The sequence below is a fragment of the Syngnathus scovelli genome, chromosome 3 (genome assembly GCF_024217435.2).
Source record: "Syngnathus scovelli strain Florida chromosome 3, RoL_Ssco_1.2, whole genome shotgun sequence".
NCBI classification, from domain to species: domain Eukaryota; kingdom Metazoa; phylum Chordata; class Actinopteri; order Syngnathiformes; family Syngnathidae; genus Syngnathus; species Syngnathus scovelli.
Window position 1 is genome coordinate 19,980,435 of NC_090849.1, and position 26,599 is coordinate 20,007,033.

Here is a 26,599-nt window from a genome sequence, read left to right on the forward strand (position 1 = left end):
GGAAAAAAACTAATTTAGTAATATTTTACAATTATAATTTGATGCTACATATTTGAGTTAATCTGTTCTGTTCAATGTGATGATGATTATTTAAGAACAAGATTTCAATCTTTAGTTTGTAAAGTGAAAGGCTGCCCAATTTTCCTAATTATTTATCAGGTATGCTATCTTCAACAAAATAAATATCAAAACAAGCATAAAAAAAGCACCTCGCTCAGAGACATGCAGGGCAAAAAAGTCAAGGACTTCATGACAAGAATTTATTTTTTTTTCTTTTTAAATTACATTTTGCATTAAATTAAAGTCTTTTTTTATTCCTTTACAACATACATTAAGTTGTGAATCAGATGTTAAGGAGGTGGAAAAACAGGGCAAAAAACGTGTGACGTCACAATATTTTACAAGCTCACAAAGGTCACGTCATCGTCCGGTCACTGCGCTTTGCGTGTTATCAGGGGATGGGAGAGAGACGACAAGGCACACACACACACACACCAGAGAACCTCACTGGCCGATTGGACCTCATAAACTAGATTCAAAAACTTAACACAGAATGTGCACGAGAACATCCTCTAGTTGTCACATTCTGCTTGTGACCACTTGAAACATTTTTGACTTGATGCTTCTTGTCAGGGGGGCACAGGAACCTGCAAAGCTGTAGCATGCTGCATTTAGGAGCAGGAGCTTATTCCAGAAGACTTTGGGCTGGTCATCAACCAACCGCAAGCGCTTTTGGGTCAAATGTATTTTTAAACAAGAAAACAAACAAATCATAGACTGTCTTAGCATAGTCACAGGCCACCTTTCAATCCAAATTTCCAGCAGCCTTGAATGCAGCATCACTAGTCCCAAGTCTTTCTCAAGCGGGTTGCGATTTGAGACAAAATTGGCTTTGGGGGGAAAAAAAAAAGTTCAATAAAACATTCACCTATCTACACAGATAATACTAAAAGAGTGCTTTGTTGATTTAAGTGTGGGGACAGCTCAAAAAATGACAGATAACGTAAGGGTAGATTAGTTAACTTTGCACTACAAACTCGCCCTACAAAATGGGGCGTTGTATTATTATTAGGTCACGGTTTTTTTCATTGTCTTCACAGGAACCAGCCTGTTTAATGTGACTCAAGAAGCCCCGTTTGGTGTCACTACCAGGTTAGCTCGGGTCGCCAACGCTATGCTAACTGCTAGCAGTGCACTCGCACAGCAAATGTGTCAGTCAATCGGTCGTGCCACTGCCTTACAATTGTAGAAAACACAAACGTGGAAAAACACGACAACAATGACGTCTCGGTGGACACACAAAACAAAAGCTCAATCATGGCACAGTTGACAACATAAATGTTTGTGGTTGTGTGTGTGTAGGGGAGCAGAATTACAACAATAACATCTACATTCTTTAATTGCATTTTTATCAAATCAGGGAAACATGACGTAAGAAAAAGCAAAAAGTAAAAACACTACAAGTTAACAACTATCGAAGAAAACATTGTCACTACTTGAGGGTGTAAGGCACAAATTTACATGTGGGGAGGGGTTTAAAAAAAGATTCTTGATATGACATAGCCAATCAGGAGCGGCGTTACTGACTCTCTCACACGCACGCACACACACGCACATGGATTGAAAAGGGGAAATATTCCTTTTAAATTAAATGGTCTATGACAGTAAAAGTCCGTTGTGGCACACTGTAAATAAATATCTTCTCTTCCTCACCTTTAAGTCATTAAGAAAAAAACATCTACTGGCTCCAGTTTAATGACTTTAAATATGTGTTGTCGTATTTTTTTTTCAATCACACTTGATTAATTCATATTAAAAAGATCTTTCTGCCCTCTCTCATTGATGATCCTAAAAAGTCTTTTTTTTTCTCTTCAAAAGCACTTCATAAAAAATAAATACGACGCGCTATTAGTATTAGCAGTCAAGTGTTGTTCAGTGAAACGGGAGGATTTTTCTGGTCCGGGCCAGTCCAGGCGGCGGCTTGATTGCGGTAACACTTGGAGGCTTTTCACAGTATTCCGACAGGCAGCTGAAGCGTCTTTTCAGTCTTCGGGTCGGCGGGCCCTCAATGTACTGTACACTCAAAAAACCCCACCCGGTTCCCCCTTGCCCACCTGAATCCATTTTGTCCTGGTAGAGATCAAGAAAGCCCCCACTTGGCCATGCTACACAGATGGTGTCCTCTTGTCTCTGTAACAATTGTTCCCCCGCTTGTTATTTACACATTTGTATAAAAGAAAGGGTTTTCTTAAAAAAACTGTCACATGACCAACCGTACTGTACACCCAAACAAAAAAATTATCGCCTAGTCCGAAAGACCCCCGTCAGACTATGTGCAGCCGTCGCTGGACTTCACCTTTGTGGAAAGCGACACAATGGACGGTTTTGGGGGGACGTCGGGTTTGAGGTGCTTGACGCCTCCACGGGGCAGCGAACCGTAGGAGCTCATGCTTGGCTGCCGTGACAGAGATATGCCCTGCGCTGTCATTTGTATTGAGTCCACCCGCTGGGGCGCGGGGGGCGGTGTCTCCACGCGGTTGAAGCTCTGGTGCCTCGCCAAATGGGAGGAGTTGGACGAGTTGGTGTTGTGCTTCTTGAGGCCGGACGAGCCCGAGGCGGAAGATGACGAGCCTTTCCGGAGGCCGTAGACGGACGAGTGCACCTCGAGGCGCTTGCCCATTTGCGGCACCGCCGGTGGGATGGTGAGCGAAGCTTCCCGTTGGGGCACACGGGGCGGCAGCACCCCGTCCGGACCCACCATGGTGAGATTGTGGTGGGCGTTCTTCACCGTCTTGTACTCCAGGGTGGCGCCCTGGTCGTCCACGAGGCCCACGCCGAGGTCGCTGGGGTGCGGCTGCTCGACGTACTCGTGCTGGTAGGACTGCTGCAGGTGAGGGGGGAGCTGGTGCTGGTGCTGCGGCAGAGGCAGCACCACCACGCTGGGGATGTGTCCCGGGGACGCCCTCAAGGGCAGGTCCGAGATGACAGGGGAGCCTATGGACGCCATGTCCTTGGTGCAAGCGTTAATGAGGTTCTGGTTACGTTCCCACTCGCGGCTGCCCCGGCTGGGCTTGCGGCGCGGCTGCATGGGTGTGGACTCGGGCGTCGGCAGAGCGGTGAGGTCCAGGTGGTGCTGGTCGGCTTTGATGAGCATCTTTCCGTTGGGCGTGAGTCGCCCGTTGTGCATCAAAGGCGTCAGAATGGCCTCGGGTCGGCCGTCTTTGGCCTGCGTCTCAAACAGACCCGTCAGTTTGGTCACGCTGTTCATGGAGCCCCGGCGAGAGTGCAGGTGGTGATTGTCCTTGTCCTTGCGGCCGGGCAGGTCCAAGTCTCGCCGCCGGTGGTCGCAAACGCAGTAAACAATGATGCCGGAAAAGATGGCGCCCATGGCAAACGCCAGGATGACGGCGATGGCCAACAGGGTGACGGGAACCAGCTGGTCGCGACCCTTCTGGTAGCTCTCGCGGATCACGCCTGCAGAGAGAGCATATTCACGCCTTGAAATCCAATTGGAACGTAACAACCCAAAAGTGCAGCATTCTCCTGCTGTACATCAACTCAGACCTCAGATTCAGACTGCAGCACAAACAACTCCTCCAGGCAAAGTGGAACATGCCAATAAATGTCTCATGTCCTTAAAGTCTGACTTGATCGAAAATCTAAAGTGTGCCATTTCTGCTATCCAACAACTATTTACAAAATGCTACTATCACTCCAAAAACAGTTGGGACAAAAAATAACCCAAATTGTCTCAAAAAGGGACCAACCCAACATTTTGGGTTGAATGTAACAGCCCTCCCAAAAGTGTCTATTTTGTACAAAAACATATTACATAAGAAAAATAATTATAATAAACAAAAATAAATATAATGATTGATTCCTTGTGCATTCATTTCCCTCATTGTCAGTCAAAGAAATAGCAAGAAATGGCTACTGCAGCTTTCTGAAGAAAAAAAGGGTTTCGGGTCATTATGTGTAATTGGACTAAACCCCCAAAAGGACAGAAAATGATACTGAATTAAAAACCTAAATAGATTAGCGGTCTCATAACAAACATGCAAATGAAAAATGCTTTATCCTATCGCGAGTAAACACCTTCTGAAATTGCTTTCGGCAGCCATATTTAATATTCCCCTCCTTAAATCCAATCTCAGCGTGTTTTGTTGAGCCTGATTCACATTTAAAATCCACGATAAGAAGAAAAAAGAAAACATCTGCCAAAATGAAAAAGGATATGAATGGGAAGAAAGAAGGCCCAAATGTACCAGAAGCCGTTTTTTTTTCTTCTTCTTGGATGCATGGCTGACATTTCATAAAGCTGCCATCCAATCTGATCAAATTAAGAGAATTCGTTAAGAATAAAGCCGATTAGATGCCAAATCTAACGTGCTGTGACATCACGCACAAGGGGGCCGGTGGAAAACAGGTAGCCGCTCGTCCAACGTGCACACATTGAGCACCGGCGCCAATATTTAAATACATATAATTAAAAATAATTTCACTGTCAGTGACTTTTAATACAGCCCAAAAGCACGAGCCTGCTCTATGAAGTGAACTCAAGTGCAGGCCAGCGTCACAATAGAAGATCTAGCAGGAGGACGATTGTAAACACATCCTTGCCTTGTCTTTTTTACGGGGTGACGATGACGTGCGGCTTGGTCATACTTCACCGGGAGCTTAACTAAACATTTTCGCCAGACAAAACATAGACGCGCCCGGCCGAGGAGATAGCGTGCGCGGCGTTATCTAAGGTGGAGAACAAAGCCGAGCTCGGAGCTAACATCTGCTTTCCATCTCAGTGGCTGATGTTTGAAGACACAAAATGCAACCTCTGCCGAGCTTTCGTTGTGAACTTTGTGAGGAGTCATCTTTTGCAGAGAATATAGAGAAGCCAGATCTCTAGGTTCAAGCGGATACAGTTTCAATCAGTGACCCTAAAGGGACTTGTTTGTGGGGGTGATTTGGGGGTTCAGCACAGCAGTTTTATCAGACCTGACTTTTTTTTTTTTTTTTACTTTAAACTACTTGACACTCCTATTTCTAAATGAAAGATAAATCAAATTTTATTTTTAGTGCTTTTTTATTTTATTTGTAAAATATTTTATTCGTTTATTTTTTTAATACTTTACTTTTTGTGATTTGAAATATTTTTGTAGCTTTTATTTCATTTTTAAAATAATACATTTATTGCTTTCATGTCATTGAATATGTGCTTGTTTTTATTTTGTTATCTTTTCTTTTATTGATTAGTTTTGAATTGAAATATCAAATACTTTCTATTCAGGTTCTTTTCAGAATCGTGACAATATTTCTAGTCAACAAAAGATAATAGCAAATCCTCTCATGTTCTTGAAATGTTTGCTAAATACGACTGGCTTCATCTGCCTTTGTCCCGACATTGAGCCCGACCTTCACTCTCAGCATTTGGAGGTCAGAGGGCAATGAGTCACTCTGGTCAAACACTTAATTGAAGAAGGCCGACAGTGACGCTTTGTTGTGGTCTTGGGGAGGTTAATGCCTTGTTTAACCTCCACTGCATGCCTCTTCCTGCCTGACTTTTTGGGGGGTCTAAAACGAAATGCTTTCATTCTCTGGATCACAGGACATTCGCTCGCACACTTCCTGAGAAAGAAAAACTTTGAAGACCTCCGGCTTTCATTTGACAAATTGTTTCCCGTGATCAAAGAGAAATAACAGACGACTGTTTTAAATGCTGCTCGCTTCCTGGCCTCTTTTTATGAATAGTCAACTTTTTAAACGATAAGCGTGGTTCGGAGAGACAATCTGATTTGTGTTTTTGATTTTAAAATGTGAAAGACTCCATAGATGAGGAATAAACGTTTTGCCTGCCCTCCAGATTCAACATCCCCACATCTCCGGATCATCTGATATGTATTCCTCGCAGTCAAAACAGCCTTGGTTACATGTAAAACGGCGTTTGTGGGTGTCAAACATCTATTGGTACCGCTGCTCCGGCTGACTTGAAGCCACACAACTGCTCTTTGTGTCAACTCTGGGAAAATGCTTCAAGGTGGAGACGCATCACAATGGGTTGACGGGGTTGCCACAAACCTTTTACTTAACATTTCAAACTCAGACATGGCGGGGTATTGATCGTTATCCAGCTGAAAAGTCCGCAGAGCTTGATGCTCTGAAGAAAGAAGCCATTATTTCAAAAAGGCCCATTATTATTGAAATACTGACAGATGTTGCTATTTAAAGCAACGGCGTCAATTAAAATAGTCGCTTAAGGGCCCCCCCATCATATTTCAGCTCTCATGTGGAAGTTATGAATAAAAATGGACAGTGTTTTTATGCCTTTTAGTCTTTTATGTAAGAGCAGCCATGGCAACAACACAAAAACTATTATCCTTCAACAAGCGAGTATGTCGTTCAAATGCTTTTCACGTTGGTATCCTTTCAACTTCTGACATATTGCTACTTTAATGATCCAATTAAAGCTTATGCATACACATTAAGAGGGACTCACAGTAGTGTTGTTATTCCAAATGAAAGACGGCACACTGATGAGATGTTTATATTTAAAGGCCTGATCTTTTAATTGCGCAGCTTCAATTTACTAATGTCCTTTCATGTTTTTCATGACGGTCTGCACTCATCACTTTGTATTAGTGCCTGATGGTGACCCCGTCTTACACGGTGAACTAAAAGAGAGCACAAGCCTGTGTTTGAGGAAGAAGGTGAACAAGAAGCAAAACATACAAACGATAATGCTAGCCGCGACAATTAGCCGGCGTGAAGAGAACAATGAGCTAATCAGGGGAGGAAATTGCTGCTTGCGTCAGTAGAGGAAGTGCGTAACGTCGGCAAAACATCGAGTCCTCTGTTTCTGCTATGAGTCACGACGAGCCGATTATTCACCTGCTGCGCAGCACACGCGCACACACACTGAGCTTTTGAACATTAAAACGCAAGATTGACTAGTGAGCTGTGGCAGACAGCAGCTTCTGTGCTCTTTTTTTTCACTTTGAGAATCTAAATGCATCTAACATGTTTGGAAATGTTCAAACACGTTTGAAGCTGATTTGGACACGACACAAAACAATTCTTAGAAAAAGGTAGAAAAGAAATTGTGTATTAAGCAATTGTGTGCTTTGAATCATTTCAATATGACTATTTTAATAAATAAACATGTTAAATGATGCCTATTTAAGGGACTTTTTTCTATTGTTGTTACTCAGTTATCCAAATTATTTTTTTTAAAATGTGCTCGACTTCATCGAGAGCTGTCCAATAGCGATTCTTTCTTACAATATTCAGTATCTTATTTGCAAAGAATCTGTGGGCTGCCGAGGGTTAGAGTTGCACGTTGGCGTTATTGCGAGCACGGCGCATCACAAGAAGATCTGTCAGCGCTCATTCCTGGCTTCTAACCTTCGAGATTGACATCCGCAGCAGCGATGTCAAAATGCTCCTTCGGCCGGCTTTGGTTGAAGTGAAAAATAACATCTCAATGTGAGCAAGGTCGTAATCTCGCCAACAACTATCAGCAGCCTGCATTTGATATCAAGTCATGACGTTTTATTCAATGCATTAGCGTTCAGTAATCATTTCAATGTGGAGAGATTGTTTACTCAATGAAAGAAATTGTCAATTTGTCAATGCAATGGGCTTGTAATGGCTTTAATTTTTTTTCTTCTAGTATAAGCCTTGTTTGTCGACTTGACTCCTGCTTACGAAAAAAGCATGGACATCTTTTCCTTTCTGAAACTCGCTCTACCTTTTGCGTAATTCTTTTTCCCCTTTGCTTTTCGGCTGTCTTTTTCTTTTACCTCACCTCTCCGTGATTGTCCTTCTTGTTAAATAAATCCTCATCATGCATGTTGCTTTTGCACCACTCTCTTATTTCCCATGTCTCCTGCCCCTGTCGTCTAGCTTGCCTCCCTCTTTCACCCTCGTCTGTCTCCCGCGGATAGCTGCTGTAATGAAGCCATAAATTGGAGCAACACAGTGGCGGCTACAGGTCGGGCTGAGAAAAGTGGACGGGGAGGGGGAGGAGGCTGACAGGAAGAAAAGGGAAGAGAGCCAAAAGGGGAGGGGGGGGGGGGGTCATTTAGACAAGAGAAGAGATATGAGTCTTGTTGGAGAGGAGACAGTCGACCAGGGCAGGAGCAGGAATGAATGAGGAGGGGAGTGGGATTGGGGTATTCATAAATTGGTTGAGGAATCATTTTTAAAAAGGTACAGCCTTGGAACATGCCATCCCTGTTGGATGCAGGGAGGGTCACAGTGGCAGGAGATGGCGAGGTGTTCGGTGGGCGTGGTTTGAGGCGAGAGGGTCGTCGGGGCTTGTTGCGATAGACAGACAGACAGAGAAAGTGCAAATGTACTGTGAAAAAAAAAAGCCACTGAGATACGGTAAGCTCCCCCCCCCCTGACTGAAGCAGCAGATAACGAACGCCGCGCCGCCGGCTTGTTAATACTCCTCACTTTGCGGCGCTTCTTTAATTACTGTAGCGGCTTTGGCCTAATAATAATATTCATTAGGAGATAAGATCCTGCAACGTCTCCGCTGCAAATGGAAAAAACGAGTTGGGGGATTAATTTCTTTAAAGCGCCAAATTATCTTGAAGCGTTCCTGATAGGAACTGATACATTTGACTGGAAAACTTTTTACCATTTACATTGTTCTACACTCACATTAGGGGGACAATTCAGTTTGTGCCAGCCAATCATGAGTCACGTACCGAAAAACAGCCATCCACATTGTAAACAATCTAGAAACTTAACGTGTGCGTTATGCGGGAAGAAGATGCAGTGCATGTAGAAAACCGCTGAGGAGAATGTGAAGCTCCTCACAGATTGGAAGCCAGAACCTTACAACTACGACGCAGAGTAAATATTAATTGTACCTCTAAATCCTAAAATGGGATCATGTTAACAGAGCTGATATTGAAACACTGAATGTGCTGCTCTTGCGCAATGTAATGAGATTCATGACAATAAACGCTCACACACCTCAGCAAATTACCAGCGCAATAATATACATGGTAAATAGCTAGAAAGTTTATTGATCCAGAAGGAAATTGTGCTGCACCTATTAGCGTCTTTTAAATTATTCTACCCTGTAGCAATACTTAGAACTTGCTGTTTGTACTTGGTTGGTGGTACAAATCAGTGCTGGAGAAGTTTGCATGTTCTCCCTGTGCCTGTGTGGCTCTGGCTTCCTGCCAAATTCCAAAATCTTTGGATGTTGAATGGCTGTTTTTACTGACACAAATTGACTCATTTGACATCCATTTTAGTCCAAATTACTAAAGTCACCCAGTCAATCTCAGATCTCTCAAGCTGTACCTAATATAATGGCTAGTGTCATGTTTTCCTTATTTCTCCTGCAGCAGCCTGGTTGATGTCTCTTTTTTTTTTCCCCAACACATTGAAAAGTTTCTCGCTTCGACAGGAGTTTTTCAGAGAGAGTTGGCTGAAGTTTTTCACAGTACAGCTGTTAGCTGAAGGGCAACAGGAAAGAAGAGAAGACAGGATGGGCAGGGCGGGAAATGAACGCCGTAGACTGCGGTGCTCGATTTGCCATGCTGAGATGCGTTAAGCTGCACTCAGGCAAATCTGTGCGTAATACCATCAAAGCTGGAAAAAAAAAGTCAAATACGTATAAATAGCTGAAAAACTAACAGCAACAAAAGATGTGACTTGAAGCCATGCAAACATATCCAGCATTGCTCACAGAAAAGCAACTCAAACAAAGATCACTGCAGCTGAGTCGTACAGAGAAATGAAATATTCAAGAGCTGGAATAAAACAGAGCAAAAAAAAAAAAAGTGCCATATCAAATAAGAATAAAGAATGAATCATATAAGAAGCTTGTTTGGAAAGGTGAGGAGGCCTGGGTGTCATTACCTGAGAATGCTGAACTGGAGCCAACCCAAAGTTATACCCCACCCCCATTTAACTAATTCACTGCCATCGACGGCTATGGACGTCAATACCCACGCTGGCAGTGAATGAGCTCATCATCATATGTGTGTGACTCTTAAAGGCACAGCTCCAGTGACACACCTGCTCAGGTAATGACAACACGATGTGCTGAACGGATGCTGTCTGGCTTCCGTTCGCTGCTTCCAGCTGACATTTGGCAACTTACGCCCCAATAATACCGATTTATTCATGTGGGATGGCATTTCTATATTTTTCCTAGGTAGGCAACGTCATCATTTGGGACATCCAAGATTGCCATAAATGTCAACCTGTACCCTTCAGAGTCATTTTTAGTCATTTTAGTGTTTGAATCTAATTTAAGAAAAAAAAATAATTAAGTGTAGCACTGTAAACTACATTTTTTTTAATTTCATAAATAATATATTTTTGGGGGTTAACGCTGATAACCTTAAGGACAAACATATTAACCTCACTCACTGCCAGCCAAGCTTCCAGCGAGCCGTCCTTGAGGTGACGCAGCGTCAGGCAGGTTTTTAAGGGCGTTCAATGTCATGTCACCAAGACACAGATGACGCTCCAGCCATCTCCGGCAGGAAATAAATACATCGGCGGCGTAATGGCCTGGATATTACATCTCTTGTGGAACACGAAGAGTCGGGGGATGATAAATCTGATCCCACGGGGCGAACGCGTGACTGTCTCCGTGTGTGCATCCTAATGAGCGTTGAATGTGTTTGTCTACTGTGTTTTTTTTAAGGGTAAAGTCATTTGTCAGCTTGAGACAAAGCGATCTGTACACCTCGTCAGCTGGAAGCAGCCATGAAGCGGTAAATCTCAATTACACGAGCCCCCCGCTCCCCCCCCCCTGCCACAGGTGACAGTGGACCGAGAGCATGTGTTGCGTTCCAAGGCTTACCATCGACTTCGGGCTGAGTCTGAGAGGGTACGGCCATGTAGGGCTCCTCTCCCGTGTCTGAACTCATGGGGGGCACCTTATGCTCCACCATGCGGCCCCGGCCCAGGGGGCCCTCGGCGGCCTCGGGTAGGGCCGGCGTGGGGAGTGACAGGGAGTGATGGTGGTGACGGCGGCCTGCCAGACACAACACAGGTTAACCGGGAGCTCACTTTGCCGAGGGAGGCGACTCACAAAAAGTGCAGAGATATAATAATAATAATAATGATAATAATAATAAACTAATATTAATAATAATAATAACTAGGGAATCTAAGAGGAGAAAAAAATACTCGTCCTAAAATTTCATCTGAAAGCCGAATATGCTGAACTTTTTGTGAAAACTGCGCACCCACGCACATATACGTGCACGCACTCATCAGTGCGATCCCAAAAACATCCAAGGACAGCTGCTTGGCTACAAGAGGCAACAAAGTGATTCCCCCCCGGAGACCCGTGAGCAACTCATTAGTAAATGTGTCTCTCCACATTGTCATGTCCTTCTCTTCATGTCAAAGCTCCACTGGGCCTGTCAGAGTATAATCACATTTCTCCAGCCTCACCGGAGGGTTCGCACCTTTCAGAGGAAGGATGACGACATGCTGACTTTCCTTCTTTGCGGCGCTCCCGTCGAGCAACTTTTCGCCAATCGTTGAGAAGCGCTTCTAACGCTGTCAATGCATACTAGCGCACTTTTTTTCTTCAATATATGGTTCTGTCACTAACTTTTGAGTTCATTTGGAGATGTTGGGGGATTGATTCCCTTCGCTCAAATCCGTTTGTTGATTTTACCATTGCTGCATTTTGCCATATTCAGCAGTGAATGGCATCTGAATATTAATGTTCAATTCTGCTTTGTTGTGCTGAGCTAAATTTAGATTGTTTGGCCTTGACGATGGGATGCGCTCAACCCATTCTCGTTTGCTTGTTTGTAAGCAGAATAATGCACTCATTACTGAGCCAACGGGATTTTGTGGGGGAGGTGGGCCAACGCAAGTTTTTACATGAAATAAAAAAAGACTAGATAGACAGGGATCAATGAATTTGGTGGTGATCTAAATAACATAAAAATCACACTTGCTTTATTTTGTTGATTTATTTTGTTAGGTTGCATATTTTGAAGAACAATAAAATTAAGGTGATGTTGGGCCAACTTTTAATGTGTTTGATATTTTTCTATTTAACCCATTTTATCAGGTGGGAAAGGCTTCTTTCTTTCAGCCTTGGTGGATGTCTACAATCCACAAAATATCACTCTCCATTATTTGTGAGCAAGTAAGAAGCTTTAAAATTGTGAAGATGATATTTTCTTTACATGTTTCTCAACTGCATTTAAGGAAGTAGCTAACTGAAGGTTGACTCTATTCACAAGCGTGAAAAACGTATCGCAAATGTGAGCTTTCTCTGCTGTTGACTTTCAAAGCAAGCTAATCACATTAGCATGTGACGTGCCCACTTAAGCCGTCCTTCTCAATTTGGCAGCGGTCTCGCATACCCCTTAATAGAATGAAGCTTTTGTGTGGCTCAGCTCGCTGATTTTTACCACGGAGGTGACAGCAGTATGTTTCACTATGTGTTTACGCTGGTGTTTAAAGAAGGGGCTGAGTTAGCGGGTGGGATGATCGCAAAGCTGCTGGTAAAACTAGCACACACCCTCTCGACACCATCCAGAGCCTCCTCCTCTTCCTCCTCCGTGTGGCGTGGCAATCATTAAAATGATTTATTTAACTATTGGCCCAAGGCTGAGAGATTAGTGTGACAGGCCTATTTTATAATTCATTCCCTCACCGCCAGGGGAAGTGCAATTCAGGCAGATGACACACATACAGAGAGAGGGGGGGGGGGGGGGGGGGGGTAAACTGCCGAAGGATGCGCACCCTCTCTCTTTTTCACTCGCCACAGATTAAAAGCGAGGCGACCATGTCTACTCCCGAGTAAAGAAGGGAAGAGTGGAGAGGAGGCATTTATTCATCTTCAATGCCATATTAAGCTCCCGCATGGTCACCGAAAGAAGAGGGTGCCGTGTTTGTGTGTTGTAAAGTGCGTGCTTATGTGTTTATGGGCATCGATTTATTTTCCGTGACCGTGGACCTCCAGCATCAGGGGAGATCACAGTGGGGGTGCAGCCGCATGATGGGGCGCGAGTGCTGCATTTATTTGAATGGATATTATAATATTTAGATTAATCAATATGTAATTTCGACCTTCAAAAAGTTTATTTTTTATTGTGAAAGTAATATCTCGAGAGGAGTTTGCTCGAAAAGTGCATTTGTTTTGCATGTCTGTTTGATAAGCTGACTTTTCATCTAATCAGAGCTACTCCACGCCGTGTTTCCTCCTCTGTTGACGCCTGTCGTGTTCCTCAAGCGCTGCATTTGTTAACCATCAAGGCCTTTAACCACCAACAAGCAGATCCATCCAATTAGCGCTGCAAAGGTCAGGGCTAATCGATGCAATTGTAGAGGGGATAGAGAGGAGAGGGAGGGGGTGTTAACATCCAGGATGACAGGATCTAATCGAGCTAATCAAATCAGAATTATGATTAAAGATGTTCCTATTTCTAATTCTTTTAGCGGGGCCACGGGGTGGGGGTGGGGGGGCGTACGAGGAGGAGGGGGGGGGGGGGATGCCACGGGTTGTGGTTGGGGTGAAATGGACCGGTCATGATGGAGTGTTTCATTACCTTTATAACTGGAAGGAATGTCTATCAAAAAGAAGGAACGACATAAATGTAATTAAACACACGGCCGTTAATAACCCGTCTTTACAGGTGGGAGGAGTTTTTATTTCCTTGAGAGGGAATAAGTCATCAAGGAGATGAAGAGGTGTGGCCGGACTTAAACGGCGCACGAGATAAAATGTGGCTCTCGTTCATTTGAGTGCCTTTTTACGGTAAATGTGGGTACTTACCATTCAGTGCCACGAAGGTATCTGAAAGTAGAAGGGAAAATAAGAAAAAGTATGTTATTGCGGGTCCTAAAGATGCTTTTGCAACACTGATGCTAGTCATTTACTCATGTGTTGTTTTTTAGACTTTTAGCATTAAATTGTATACGCTCACGAGAGAACGACCTGAGTGTTAAAAAAAGAAAGCTTGAGCTGTACCGCTTTAAAATTACACCAAAATACCTTCTCTTTTTTTTTTTGCCATCGTGTCCACCATGTTTGTGGAGTGTTTTGTGGTGAGACATTATTTTAGAAGCGTGTGCTGCGGCTAACAAAGTTGCTGAAATCCAGTGAGTCTTTTTTTTTTTTTATTGGAAAAATGCCCAGCTATGAACCTAATCTAGTCTTTAACTCTGTGGATGAATTCTGACTGAAGTCTTAACAAGAACACGTAGAAATAACAAATGTATCATGGCTGTGAATTCAAGCTAACCAGGAAAGGGAAATGTCGAGTATACAATGTGTGATTCCTCCCCTCTTGTTTGAGGCTGGCTAATTGGGTTGAGAGTTCTGTGCCCCGTTTTTGTGCGCATACACAAGCAAAATCCTTTTCCTACTGTGGCACTGAATGTTTGTGTGACATTGCGCAAGAAGGAAGACAGTCTTGGCGCCACAGGGCACAGAACTCGACTGACCGAGGGGAGTAAAAATGCCGGGGTGAGTCGGCGGGAGGAGCGGAGTGGAGTGTGGGACGAGAGAGAATAAGGCAGATGGATGGAAGATGCTGAAAGAGAGGATTGTGAGGGCGGAACAGATGGGGGGAGGGAAAAAGGTGACGGCAGCAAAGACGGAAACAGAGGATAGAGGGTGAGTTAGCACACAGTGCGTGCGTGCGTGTGTATTATGGGATGGTTAAGGTCGTGAAAAAGGAAAGATGTGAGAGAGCGAAAAAGGGCCTGCTTACTTTGGCAGTCTCCCAGGCCATCTGTGTTACCATGCTCCACGTCCTGCTCAAAGGCGGATCTGCGGGGAACAGAGACATCATGGTCAGCAGTGGGAAGCAGGCCAAGAGCCGGTGCGATCCGAGTCACATCGCATCGGGAAAACAACAACAAATCATCCCTCCAACGCGGCGGATTTCTAAGAATTCTTCGGCAAAAGCGGCAGGAGGGCTTTGACTGGAAGGCCATCAAAGAACACCTAGCAGGCACCCTGAAGGTCTCAAGACAAGGGTTACCATGAAGGAAACATGGATGCGAAAGAAAATAAATCCATAATTGGCAATCTGGGGGTAGCAACTGAATTGCTCATGACAAAAATTCTACTGCAAAATGAAATGGGTTGAGGAAATACCTGAACTACAAAGCACTAAGCGGAAATGACACCAAGCCATTCTGTAAATTCTAGTATCTAGGGATGATGGAATTTCCAGGGTGGAGTAGTTTGCTAGCTAACTAACGGATCACTAGTGGTAGGAATGGGCTTAGTAATAATTGCACTTAGTAACTTAAAATGACACCAGATAACGTTTGAGTTGTCAAACGTCTAAGTGCGACTCAGGTCAACCTTATATTCACGCAGAAAAAGTGAAATGGTAAAAAACTGTTTAACGCTAGCTAGCGCTCCCGAATAAAGTTCTGCAGACCTTTTTACTAGCTTTCTGCAACTAAAGGTGCCACTGACTCCTAAGTTTTGTTCTGTTAAGATACTTCTAATTTTACCCAAGTGTAGATTTCAACTATTTTATTTTCTCTTCTTCATCCACAATGTGTTCAGATATGAGGCCCATGCAATCACACGGGCCAAGGGCAGTGCACTGAGGTGTAGCCGAGCCCTGAGTGCCATCACATGACACACAAGGGGTGGCGTGGGGAGGTTTTGGAGATGCTATTTTCTGCTGCAATCTGCACAGAGACCTGTTTTCAGGCTGAAAGACCACCAAGTAGGCAGGAGATCTGTGAAACAGAGCGGACCAACTGTCAAGCAGGATCATAGTCACGCATGACAGCTTCTCACAATCCTCCTCCTGCCGCCCATCTTCCTCACTCGCCCCATGCTTACAATTACTGCATGAAGATCCGCCTGCTGCACCCCCAATCCCGCAACCAACGTTAAAACTTGCAAGGAAAAAGTATGAAGAGGTTCACGGAGAATAACAAACAGACTTTCACCATCACTGTCAAGTCGTGGAAATTTCTATTGGGCCTTTCAAACCACAACAATATTTCAGTCACCAGCAGCATTTCTCAACTTGAGAGCCTTGCCAGCAGTTTTTAAGCACCAGATTTCCTCACGGTTGCTGCAAACCCTGCCCCCCATCTAAGCATCTGTGCCAAATGGTGTTTTCTTAAGCGTTGTTATTGGACAGCAGTGCTGTTTTTACAGACACTGGTGAGGCCACTTGTTGCTAGGCAAAATTTATTGGACGCTTTCATAAGATCACTGTTACCCTAAAAAACACAACAAAACATAAGTTGGTATCGCTAAAGGTTTTTTTCGACCTAAAAACCAACAAAATGACTTTTTATTGTGTTTTTGCATAAAAGATAATTAATGCATTGAGATAGTGGTTGATGCATTAATCATAATATGCATCGAGTTTATGTAGAGCTTTTCAAAATCGTCATAGACATTGAACAAAAAAATACTGTCACATATTCCATCAAGACTTATGCAGGACAGTATGACACCGGTGCCGTCTTATGTTAAAATAAACAATAGCATAGTTGCACAGCTGCTTGTTGCTATGCAGAATTTGTGGGCCCTTAACGCTCACTTTGTTGTTTCCTCAACAACTTGGGGCGGAGAAGTTTTCTCTCCCACACAGCCACGAAAGGACATGCTGGTGGTGGGAACATAGTCGACCTACACTAAATAACTCCCAAAACATACATATTAAGGATTGGGATTTTATTTATTGACATTAATTTTAGACTGGAATCACGACTCATTCAGATTTTTTTTTTAATGTACAGCAAGTTATTATTATGAATTAACACGGCACCCACGATGCTCACTACTCAATGCGTTTGCTCTTTAAACAGTGAAAGCTGGCCAGTGGCGTCATGCTGGAGAAACCTCTCGAGGGTGAGAGAACAGAATGTGATGACACCTGTATACAGCAAAGACTGCTTGTTGGTGTTGGGGGTCTCTTTTGTGTGCATCAGACAAGCAACGTATTCACACCGGAGGCTGAAGTCTTGCAGGCTGACATTTTTCAGCAAGGAGCTGAAAGATGTTTGTGCCTTTGAGAAAAGCCGGGACAATGCAACTGAGTTTCACATGTCCAGTTCTTCCAACAAGTGTCCCCATAATGTTTTGAAGACATCGAAAACTGCTGGGGGCAGAGCTGCGGGTTTCTAGCGTGACGCAAAAGAGCCTGCCGTCAAAGCATTTGATGAGGTAGAAAGTATTGCAGCAGCTTTTCATTGATGTTTCATCACCTGCCCTTTTTTCCCTTTTTTCCGCCTGGAAAATAGCAACATTGTCTTTTCACAGCTGACTGGAAATAATAGACATATTCACTGGCGGAGCTAGAGGGGGAGCCGTGGGGGCATTCTCCCCCTACTGATATACGCCAGGCCAGATAATTGACTTTGGGGTATTTTACGATTTTTCTGGGAATCTTTTTCAACATTTCCACACCTTCCCCATAGGGGACATATAATGAATCTTCATCAAAAAATGTTTTAGTTGTTTTGCAGAGCATCTGAGATATACGTGCCCCGCCCAAGGAAAAAAAAACCTAGCCCCCCCCCCCCCGAGGAACTCGGCCATATTGTTTGCGCTATTACTGGCCCAGCGTCGGCTCCTTCAATCACAGCTTTACGCCGGCAAGGCAAAATAATAACAGGATGGGTGTGACTTTTTGTGTGTGCGCTTTTGGTAGCATTGGCACACCAGGCTAATCATTTTCCAGCACAGGGATCACATTCATTCAATGTCAAATAGCCAATGGAGCGCCGATCCTTTTGTTGTGACTTCATGTGTAAAAAGTTTTTCCCACCACAAAGCTTCAATCCGCTGTTTGCTCAGAGAGTATAATGGGGCTCTGTGTCCCAGCTACCACCACAAAATTACAGTGAGCGTGACCATCAAGTGTTGCTCAGGCTATGCAGCCAGCCTTTGGCCGGGCGGCGTACAGCACTTTCCTTCCATTGGGCCCTCCAATAGCCTTTGCAGCTGAGGGAAATTGCACTTACACACCATAAAATTAGAAATCTCGCAGACACGTCAAGACCAAAGATGAAGGCTACCAGGCATTACAAAGAAGGTGGAACGTTGGATTGGAAATCTTGTAAAACGCTTGTATGGCCTTTCAATACAGCAAGGATTGCATTCAAATTCACTGGAGCAAAATACTTGTTAAACCCAAATTGGAAGTAAAGGAAGCTGACGGCCCAAGTATTCATTCCAACTATAACTTTCTATCTCACATTAATTTTAAATGATTTCCATCCATCTATTACATGCACCACTTGCGAGGAATTGGAGCAAATCCCAGCTGGCACTGGGCCGAGAGATGGAGTTAACCCGGGGCAGATCAATTTTCTAAAATCTTCAAACGACTTTTGTTGCAAGTCTACTGAATAATTTATGAATACAAAACAGTTATGATACACCCATCAATTTTAATAAGGTCAGAATTGTTTCAGGAATCGGAGAATTTACTCACGAGAGTTGAAGTGGACGACTGATTTAATGACCTGGGCAAAACCTTAAAGGGGAAGTCAAGTCCAAATTTTCCCGTATTAGTCTTAACAAAACATTCTGGTTCATATTGCATTTGTGGAGTAAGAATTAAGGGTAAAATCCCACCAGTTTTGATCCAGTTCAGGGAGGCGGCCATTTTGCTCCCCACTGTCAACAGTTGCTCAGAGCTCAAGTAACAATCAACCAATCACGACTGAGGGCTCACCTATTTTCAGAATTTGGTCATGTAAGGTTGTCGCAAGCTTTTGCCAACATGAACCCTTGGTCTCTCTCATCTGTAGCTTATTAAATAGCCACTTACTTGCTGTCAATCACTTGTCTGCATGCTCCTTCCGACACCCAACCACAGTAAGGGTCCCTGGAGGCGATACAGGACCTGGGTGACACACAAAAGACGTTCATCTCTGCAGTACCAGAAAGACTAGCATAGCTAGTTTTTTGGGGGGGGCTTTCATATGTGGGGGATTCCTTGTGCTGTCACGGCTATGAAACGCACTTCTTGCATCTTCCGTGTCTTTCGCAGCGAGACAGAGGCACTTTAACCACACAGGAAGTGAACGCCACCCACAGGGCGTGACCCTTGGCGTCCATCTGAATGCCGACGATGCGCTTGTCTTCCATGCCGTCTATATTGCACCTGCAGGAAAGACGACAAACAGCAGACGTAGAGATGAGCAGAGCCTATCGATAAAAAATACAGTCAGATATTAGAGGAACTGATCAGCATTGTGTCATCTCCTCTCGTAGTCAGCAGTTTGCTGCAAGTAGCTCACTGTAGCCTTAAAGCTTCCACTGACTGCAATAAAACCTACATTGCATTTCTAAGGGCCCAAGAGTCCCTGTTGAAAATCTCTGCAATGGAGTATCGGTACTCCATGATTCTTAGTCAAGTGACAAGTTTGTTGCTAAGTAACCAAACAAAATTGAATTGCTCATTTATGAAATAAAAAAGTGGGTGCGATTACGACGAGGCAGAGGTCGATGAGCTCATGCTGGAATGAAGAGAAGTGATATAGATACAACAGATGGTGAGCAGCACTTGAGTGTAAAAGCCACAACACAATCCCCCGCCATCCATTTCCTTTGTCCGCCCAGCCCCAAAGGGGCGCACTGTAATCCCGTTGGGCGTACCCGGCATCTTTCGTTCTATCCCTTCTCTCCATCCTTTCCTCTCCCCATCCCGGGATTAACCCCTCCCCCCCTGCAGTGTTTGGTGCCGCATTAACATTCTCAATTAGAGCTTAGAGTCCATCTACACTGGGTAATGCTCGGCAATCGGGCGCGTGCTGATCCAGCTAACGCCAGCCAGAGGGTAGAATGCGGGCAAAGTCACTGTACTCGAGTGATGCCAGATGGCCGACGGCCCGCCGCTGCTCGACTAGCTGGGGAACGGCGTGGCGAGTGAAAGAGGGCCGTGCAGGAAGGAGACATAGGGGGGAGAGAGGGAAGGAGGCAGAGCTTTGCCCTTCATCCCCTCCATAAGGCACGTCACATGGCCGCAGTATGTTGGGAAACAAACAGCGGCGACCTTGAAAGCTGCCCCTGTCAAGTCCGGGCAAGTCCTCCCCCCCCCAGTCTCAGCTGTCTAATACCACGTCTGCACGAACATGGCTATTTTGAAAAGCATATATTTTTCGATGCAATGTGGACTGATGTCTAGAGTACGTGCAGACTCAGCTTGAGATCACTGAAGTGCCTCGGGGGAGAGCATTTAGCCTTTCACCTTATATCGCTGGGCTACATAGATGAACAAACGTTTTGCAGTAAAACAACATTTTTGGACCAGTTTAGCAAAATGTTCTATTTTTTTAAAATCTTTCACTTTAACTTATAGGTACTTAGACCAAGAAAATTCAAGCCAAAGTAAAATGCTTTTCAGAGCTGGACTAATGTTTATATTGAGGAATTTTCTGCCGTTACAGTCTGCTAGCATTGGGACCAAAAAGGCCAGCGACCCAGCAGAAGTGTGTTTTCTAAGCAGTTGGTAGCTACTTTGTAATGCTTACCATAACTTTGCTGGCAAGTCATGATTTTCCATCCAATATTTCGCCTTGGTGGAAGTCTCTGTCCTACTGCTGTACTACCTTTTCCAGCCATTGCTTTCTTCACTATGTTGATTGGCTAAAATGTTCTTTTTCATTTGCCAGACTATAACTATGTGGACTGTTGTGATTGCATTTCTCAAAACGTTTAAAAATAGCAGTTTAAAAGGAGTCTATTCTTTCCATGACCTCTGTGATCATCAACACTGTTATTTCGACCCCCACTCTGTTGGTAATGCTGCTCATTCAACCTCATCCATTCCCCGACCACCAAACATTTGCCTTGGCAGGGTCCAAAATGCGGCTGGAGTTCATTTTGACATGCCAAATTCACAATGACTCTTCACTCGGCAGCCGTACTCAGCACGCACGCGAACTGGCAGCCTTGTCGTGTATTACACGAGCTCACCGGGCTGGCTCTGAAGACAAACACGGACCTCATGTGAGCTCCTGCATGTGTGTTTCCTTTAATCAGCCACGAGTTTTGGAGGAGCTGGGCTCTGCTGCTGCGGTCGCCGGCCGCAGAACTACGTTATCCAGAGCCTCGGGCTTGATGTCTTTAATTTAGGATCCGCGGTTGGGTAGAGTGTAACCTGATAAAAACTCTTTTTCAAATGATAGAGCAGCCATCTGCTTGTTTGGCTCGACTGCAGAAGTTGGGTCGGGGGTGGGGGGAGTAGGAGATCAGGGATGCTTGTGTATGGAATAGATATGAACATCCGTGCGTTTGCCAAAATTGCATAATGTCTTAATATCTTGGCAACTGTAGAAATACACAGAAAGGAAACGTACTTGTCGGGATTGTAGACGTTGAGTTCCTCCAGGAACAAGCTGTCGTTCAGGAAGCCGTTGTTCATCTTTGCGAGGAACTTGAGGATAATGCCTTTCTCAGATCCCAGGAAGACCACGGTGTGGTTCTTATGGGGGCCCGCTTCGCTGTCCACCACAATGCGGGTCAAGCGATAGCTGAAACACAAAATACTGACAGTTCACACTCTCTGGTGTCTCTTTATTCATACTTGGTCGGGACGTTCAGTGTGCCGCGAGCTTAGATAAAAAAAACACACAAAAACAACAGATGGCAATGAAGAGCATCATCGGGAATCAAAAAAAAAAAAATGCAGGTTTCCACCGCTCACCTCTTTCTTCTAGACCACTTTCAGCGGGATGTTTGTGGTTAATTTATCGCAATCAAAATGAAAGCATGCAATATTGCACAAAGATCACAAGATCAATCAGCGTGCCTTTCATCAGGCAGCTCAGAAGTCCAAAGCGGGCTTGTTCACAGCAGGGCCCGAATACTCTTGTTGATTGATTTCGTTTATAAAAAAAAAAATGCATGTCCACTGACTCTTGCAAGGAGAAAGTAAGATACACGATAAAGTAATCATACCCACTGTGCACGCCTATAAGTTGTTAAATCATGCCAAAAATCCAAGATGGAAAATTAATTTGAGGCTAAATGAACATTAACATCACATCATCGGTGACATCCTCTTAACCTTGACGTCTACGCATTTGGTCTAAACATCTCCTAAACGGCTTGAAGCTCCTAATCACATCAATAATAACAGTAGTCTGAAGAGCAAATATGGTTTCGACGTATTCAAGGATCTGCTGGGAGCTGAGGCCGGCGTTGGTGGGATTTGATTAGAGAGAAAGAACGCCGTCTCAAGGACGGATGAAGGATGTCGTGTTGTGCCTGACGACTCCTTGTTGTATCTTCTCATTTTTGATTCATTGTGCTCAACCGGCTGAGGCTTCAGGACTCCAGTAGTGGATTCCAGTGTGTCTCACATGTCTCACATGACTCTTTTGTCATAAAACCAGAATTCTACAGACACTGACAGCTCTCATGAAAGACCTAGCTCTGCTCTCTCCACATGCTTCAACGACACTTATTTTTTTCATCTTACATAAGGCTTTTAACCGCTGGCTCTAACTCGCATTCTCGGCGTAGCGTCGTTTCTAATGAAATAAAACAGTTATTATGTAAAACCAAAGAATGATGTGCGTTTTCATCACAGTGGGTTGATGAAAAGAGGCTGACAGTTCTAACCTTGATGATAAGTGTTCGGATTCTAAACTGAGCCACGGTATGTAGGTCAGACCGCTGCAAGATGTGCGATGAGGATGAGGAAAACTTGCGAAAAGCCAGGAAGAATTCTTTATGGGGCTCATATGCTTTGTGCTCCTATCACCGGTGAGGCTTGTCAAAGGCCAAGCACTTAAGCAATTCAATTAGAATATTAATAAAAATGTTGGGATTGTATTATGTACTGCTGATAAAATATAGAGTATAAAAAAAAAAAAAACTCATCAAGCATGTGTTGTCTTTGGAGAGATTCAAATATACCAATGTCTTTAGATTTGGACAGTAATTTACACATTTTAAGAGTATTGCATATATAATCCAGTTCAGTTGTTATATAAGGTATATAGAGAAACAGAAGTATGGAGTCCTGTCCACAAAAATGAAAAGAATTGGTTCTTTTAGGTAATACTGACTTTGGGAAATTCTCTCGACAAACATTGTTAAAAACAAAAACAGAAGGGCAATTAGACTAACCAAAGATTTGAAGACAAACTACCCAAAGATCTGAAGACCTCTAGCTATCTAGCTAGTAGCTAGCTATCTTGCTACCTATCCATTCCGAAGTTACCTGAGTCAAAACAGTTGTACATTTGAACCTAATTTGACTTACCACAAAGGAAACACAGATCACTGACTGTCTTTATTACACTACCCAGAGATCTTGTGGGGGAACAAGAGAACGGTGCAGCTCATAACATTGAAAACAGGTCACCAGCTGGTCCATAGTGTTAGTGGTGCTGCATTTTAATGACTCGGATCTCAGAGTAGCACTTGAGCTAATTATTGCGCCGCTCCAAAGAGGTTCAGATGACAACGTGCTTCGGAGTGCGTAATACTTACCGAACCATGGTTTTGAGGAACCAGGGCCGGTTGGCGATGGAGGGCACGGCCTCATCCATCAGGGGATGCATCTTGATAAAGTTAAGCGTGTCATCGGGGAACTCATTGGAGACCTTGTACCTCTCCATAGATGGACTGCCGGCGCAGCTGCCAGGCCTGCAAATGGGATGAAAAAAATGATTAGATTTTTTTTTAGACAACGAACGTCATCGGAGTAGTTTTCAACAAACAGACTTAGACAGATACAGGTCTTGTAATGAAACTAAATTGACTGCGTGGTTGTAGCTTATGTGTGAGAGGCTTTGAGGACAGGTGGTGTCCAATTCTCTTTGGTTACAGGCTCAAGTGACAAACCATCTATCTGATATCGTTACGCTGGGAAGGTGAGATGGCTGTAAAAGAGAAGCCGCTTTTGATAGCACTTCCCCTTTGCAGGCATCTCACCTTCGAGAGCCTGTAAAACATTTTTTACAGCAAAGTCTTTGATATGATGCCACGCCATAAAATCCACACCCGCTCTCAGAACTCTCAGCCAGCTGGCTACCGGACGTAGTATGAGGTGGCAAACACGCAAGGGCCAGGCACCCACTTACGGACTTAAGCATGTGAACTCCAAGTTGAGGTGTTTAGGTTGCATAGGTCAGATGGTTAAGTTTGCGTGTCATGGCCTGTCTAGACATTCATGTCAAGTTAGGCTGCTAAATGGACATCTGTTGACTGCGCCAGTGAATCACCAAATATGTTGCTGGTTTCAAGCAATTTATTCAACAAGTGTGTTAAAAATCCAAGATAATTACTCCACGTTTGCAGAGAAAGTTCCAAAAATATGACATGCTAATGTATTTTATTTTATTCAAAGCTAGCTTGCGTTATACAGAGAAAAATAGCCACAGCTAATTGTTGCTAGGCAGATCTAGTGGAGTAAAATAAGTGGCCCGGTTTAAGGCCAACAATTTTGTTTGAATGTAACGTTATGCTCACTGAGTTGTTTCTTGGCAACTTAGGGCAGGGGGTTCAGCTGTCCCACACAGACATGAAAGGACATTGCGAGACAGCGGGAACATAGCCAGACCAAGTCAAAGACGGATCGTAGTCTCCAGAAATATCACTTGATGAAAAAAACATTTGAAGGGTTCAAAAGCAGACATCTGAGATGTCACAATTAAGGGGCTAAATTGGGGGTGGGGGGGACAAACGTTTTTTTTTTGTTTTTTTTAAAGACAACTTTGATGTAATTTCATCGCAAAACCAGACAAATGCTAACATTTGAGTGGACGACAACCACAGCTTTCTCAAAGTCGCTAATAGTGCAGCGTTTGTATAAAGACGGTGGCTGTTACAGCTTCATTTATGTGCGCAGACATATGGGAAGCAGAACGGAAACACACTTTTTTCGTACGAGAAGTGTGTAAATGGTTCGGAAGGGAGGCTAACACATGGAAGAGCAGTCTGCCGCGGGGCCGGACCCGTGGGTGCCCATGAACCCGCCGCCGTCTGTTTGCCGTCACATAAAAGGGTCCAGAGGATGAAAATGAAATAAATCACCGCAAAAACAACCGCCTGGCTGTCTGATTTTTATTTGACCTGAGGGGAAGAGAGGGTTAGCTCACACCTACGCTCAATTGCACAATAAGACGCTCTCCGCCGAGGAACTGCCTTTGGAGTCGTACTCGAGCGCAAGGAAACGCACTGCGTGGAAGCGATGACTTTAACCTTGGTCTTTGTAGTGAATCTGTTCATTTTTGTGAAGAAAAGTGGAGTAGCTCTTTGCCGGCTAATTAGCGAGAAGGAGATTGATTAGGCTTGAGTGATTGTGGAATTAGGCGGCCATCTGTAAAACGATCTCATGCTTCATTTGTCGACGCTGAGCTCCTCTTTGATGGGGGTCGCATAATACTGTACACGCAAAGACCCACTTAAAATGACTTAATTGTGTGACATTAACAGAGAATGTTAGTTTGCGTTGATAAAAAAAAAAAATTGCACACTTTTACGCTTGGTAGATGTTATAGTGACAGAATTGTGCGTGTGCATGTGAGTGTGTGTCAGCGCACTGATTAATTAGCTTCGGTTTTACCTTGGTTTGGGAACCCTCTCTTCGGGAAAAGGCGTCCAGGTGGAGTCTGGGGATTTTTGCTCTTTGAAGCGCCCGGTGAACGCGTTGGCCACCTCCGCCATGTCATAGGCGCATACGGCCGAGCCTGGAATGCTGCCACCGCACAAACGCAACACAAAAGCACTGATGAATAAACACATCAAAGATCCACCTCACCGAGGCGCAGAAAAAAAATCCCCAGAGAGAGCTGGCTCGGGCTGCACGAATTTGAATGTCAGTGTTGACAAGTCACTGCCGAAATGCCGTGCAGTATGCAAGCTTTATAAATATGTATTAAAAATGCAGCATGTCAAGCTGAACCAAGCATTCACTCAAAGCGTATTTTAAACCACATAATTGTACTGCTTATAAATAAAGACCCAAAGATGGCACATTTGTATGTTGTATTTTGTCACTGTGTGTAGGGAGCTTATCATTAACAGCTTGATCCTACTACTTATTGGTTTTCAAGTCCATCAAACCTCATCAATGAGTCATCACAGGCCCCACGGAGCGACCCATTGGATCTAGACCAAATACCATGCACTTTCCGACTCGAGAGTCACTGGAGGTCTGTTTATTTCTCAAGCTTACCGCCACGAGCCAACACAAAAAAATGAATTTAGTAGGATATTCAACACAATATAATTATTGCAACATGCCTCCAGAATAAAATGATCATTTCAGCCTATACTGTTGTATCAATGACTCACTGTAGCACTTCAGGTCCATGGGGGTACAAATACTTGAGTGACCACCGGCAAACCACACCAAGCAGTTACCTCAATTAAGTAATGCGCACATGGCTCATCGGTGAAAGCTTATGTTTCCGATTACTGTCTGATTTACTGAACGTGCGCTATATTTAGCAGCGTGCTATTAAATATGGAAGCTTAGCGACAACCCAAGCCTGCCAAGTCCTATGAGGACACCATGACTCGATCTCTCCGAAAGCCTCGAGGGCATCGGCGTTCATCAGGAGCCCACTGTGATGGACGACAGATTATTTTATTATTGCTATTCACTTAACGGGCGGGAGGGGAAACAACGGTCTTGTGATG

General features: G+C 44.1%; 1 protein-coding gene across 3 annotated transcripts in view; it reads right to left on the reverse strand.

Moving 5' to 3' along the window:
• Positions 1–238: 238 nt before the first annotated feature.
• Positions 239–26,599, reverse strand: part of sema6a (sema domain, transmembrane domain (TM), and cytoplasmic domain, (semaphorin) 6A) — an 80,848-nt gene continuing 54,487 nt past the window's right edge. Inside the window, exons 11-20 of one of the 3 annotated variants that reach the window (XM_049762275.1) lie at positions 25,521–25,652; positions 23,444–23,599; positions 21,301–21,474; positions 18,963–19,103; positions 18,768–18,842; positions 14,718–14,776; positions 13,778–13,798; positions 13,551–13,571; positions 10,832–11,005; positions 239–3,474 (exon numbers count right to left, since the gene is read on the reverse strand). In XM_049762275.1, the coding sequence (XP_049618232.1) occupies positions 2,330–3,474; positions 10,832–11,005; positions 13,551–13,571; positions 13,778–13,798; positions 14,718–14,776; positions 18,768–18,842; positions 18,963–19,103; positions 21,301–21,474; positions 23,444–23,599; positions 25,521–25,652 (2,098 nt within the window). In that variant the 3' untranslated portion in view covers positions 239–2,329. The remainder of the gene's footprint in view (positions 3,475–10,831; positions 11,006–13,550; positions 13,572–13,777; positions 13,799–14,717; positions 14,777–18,767; positions 18,843–18,962; positions 19,104–21,300; positions 21,475–23,443; positions 23,600–25,520; positions 25,653–26,599) is intronic. The other 2 variants (XM_049762276.1, XM_049762277.1) reach the window with 2 other exon arrangements.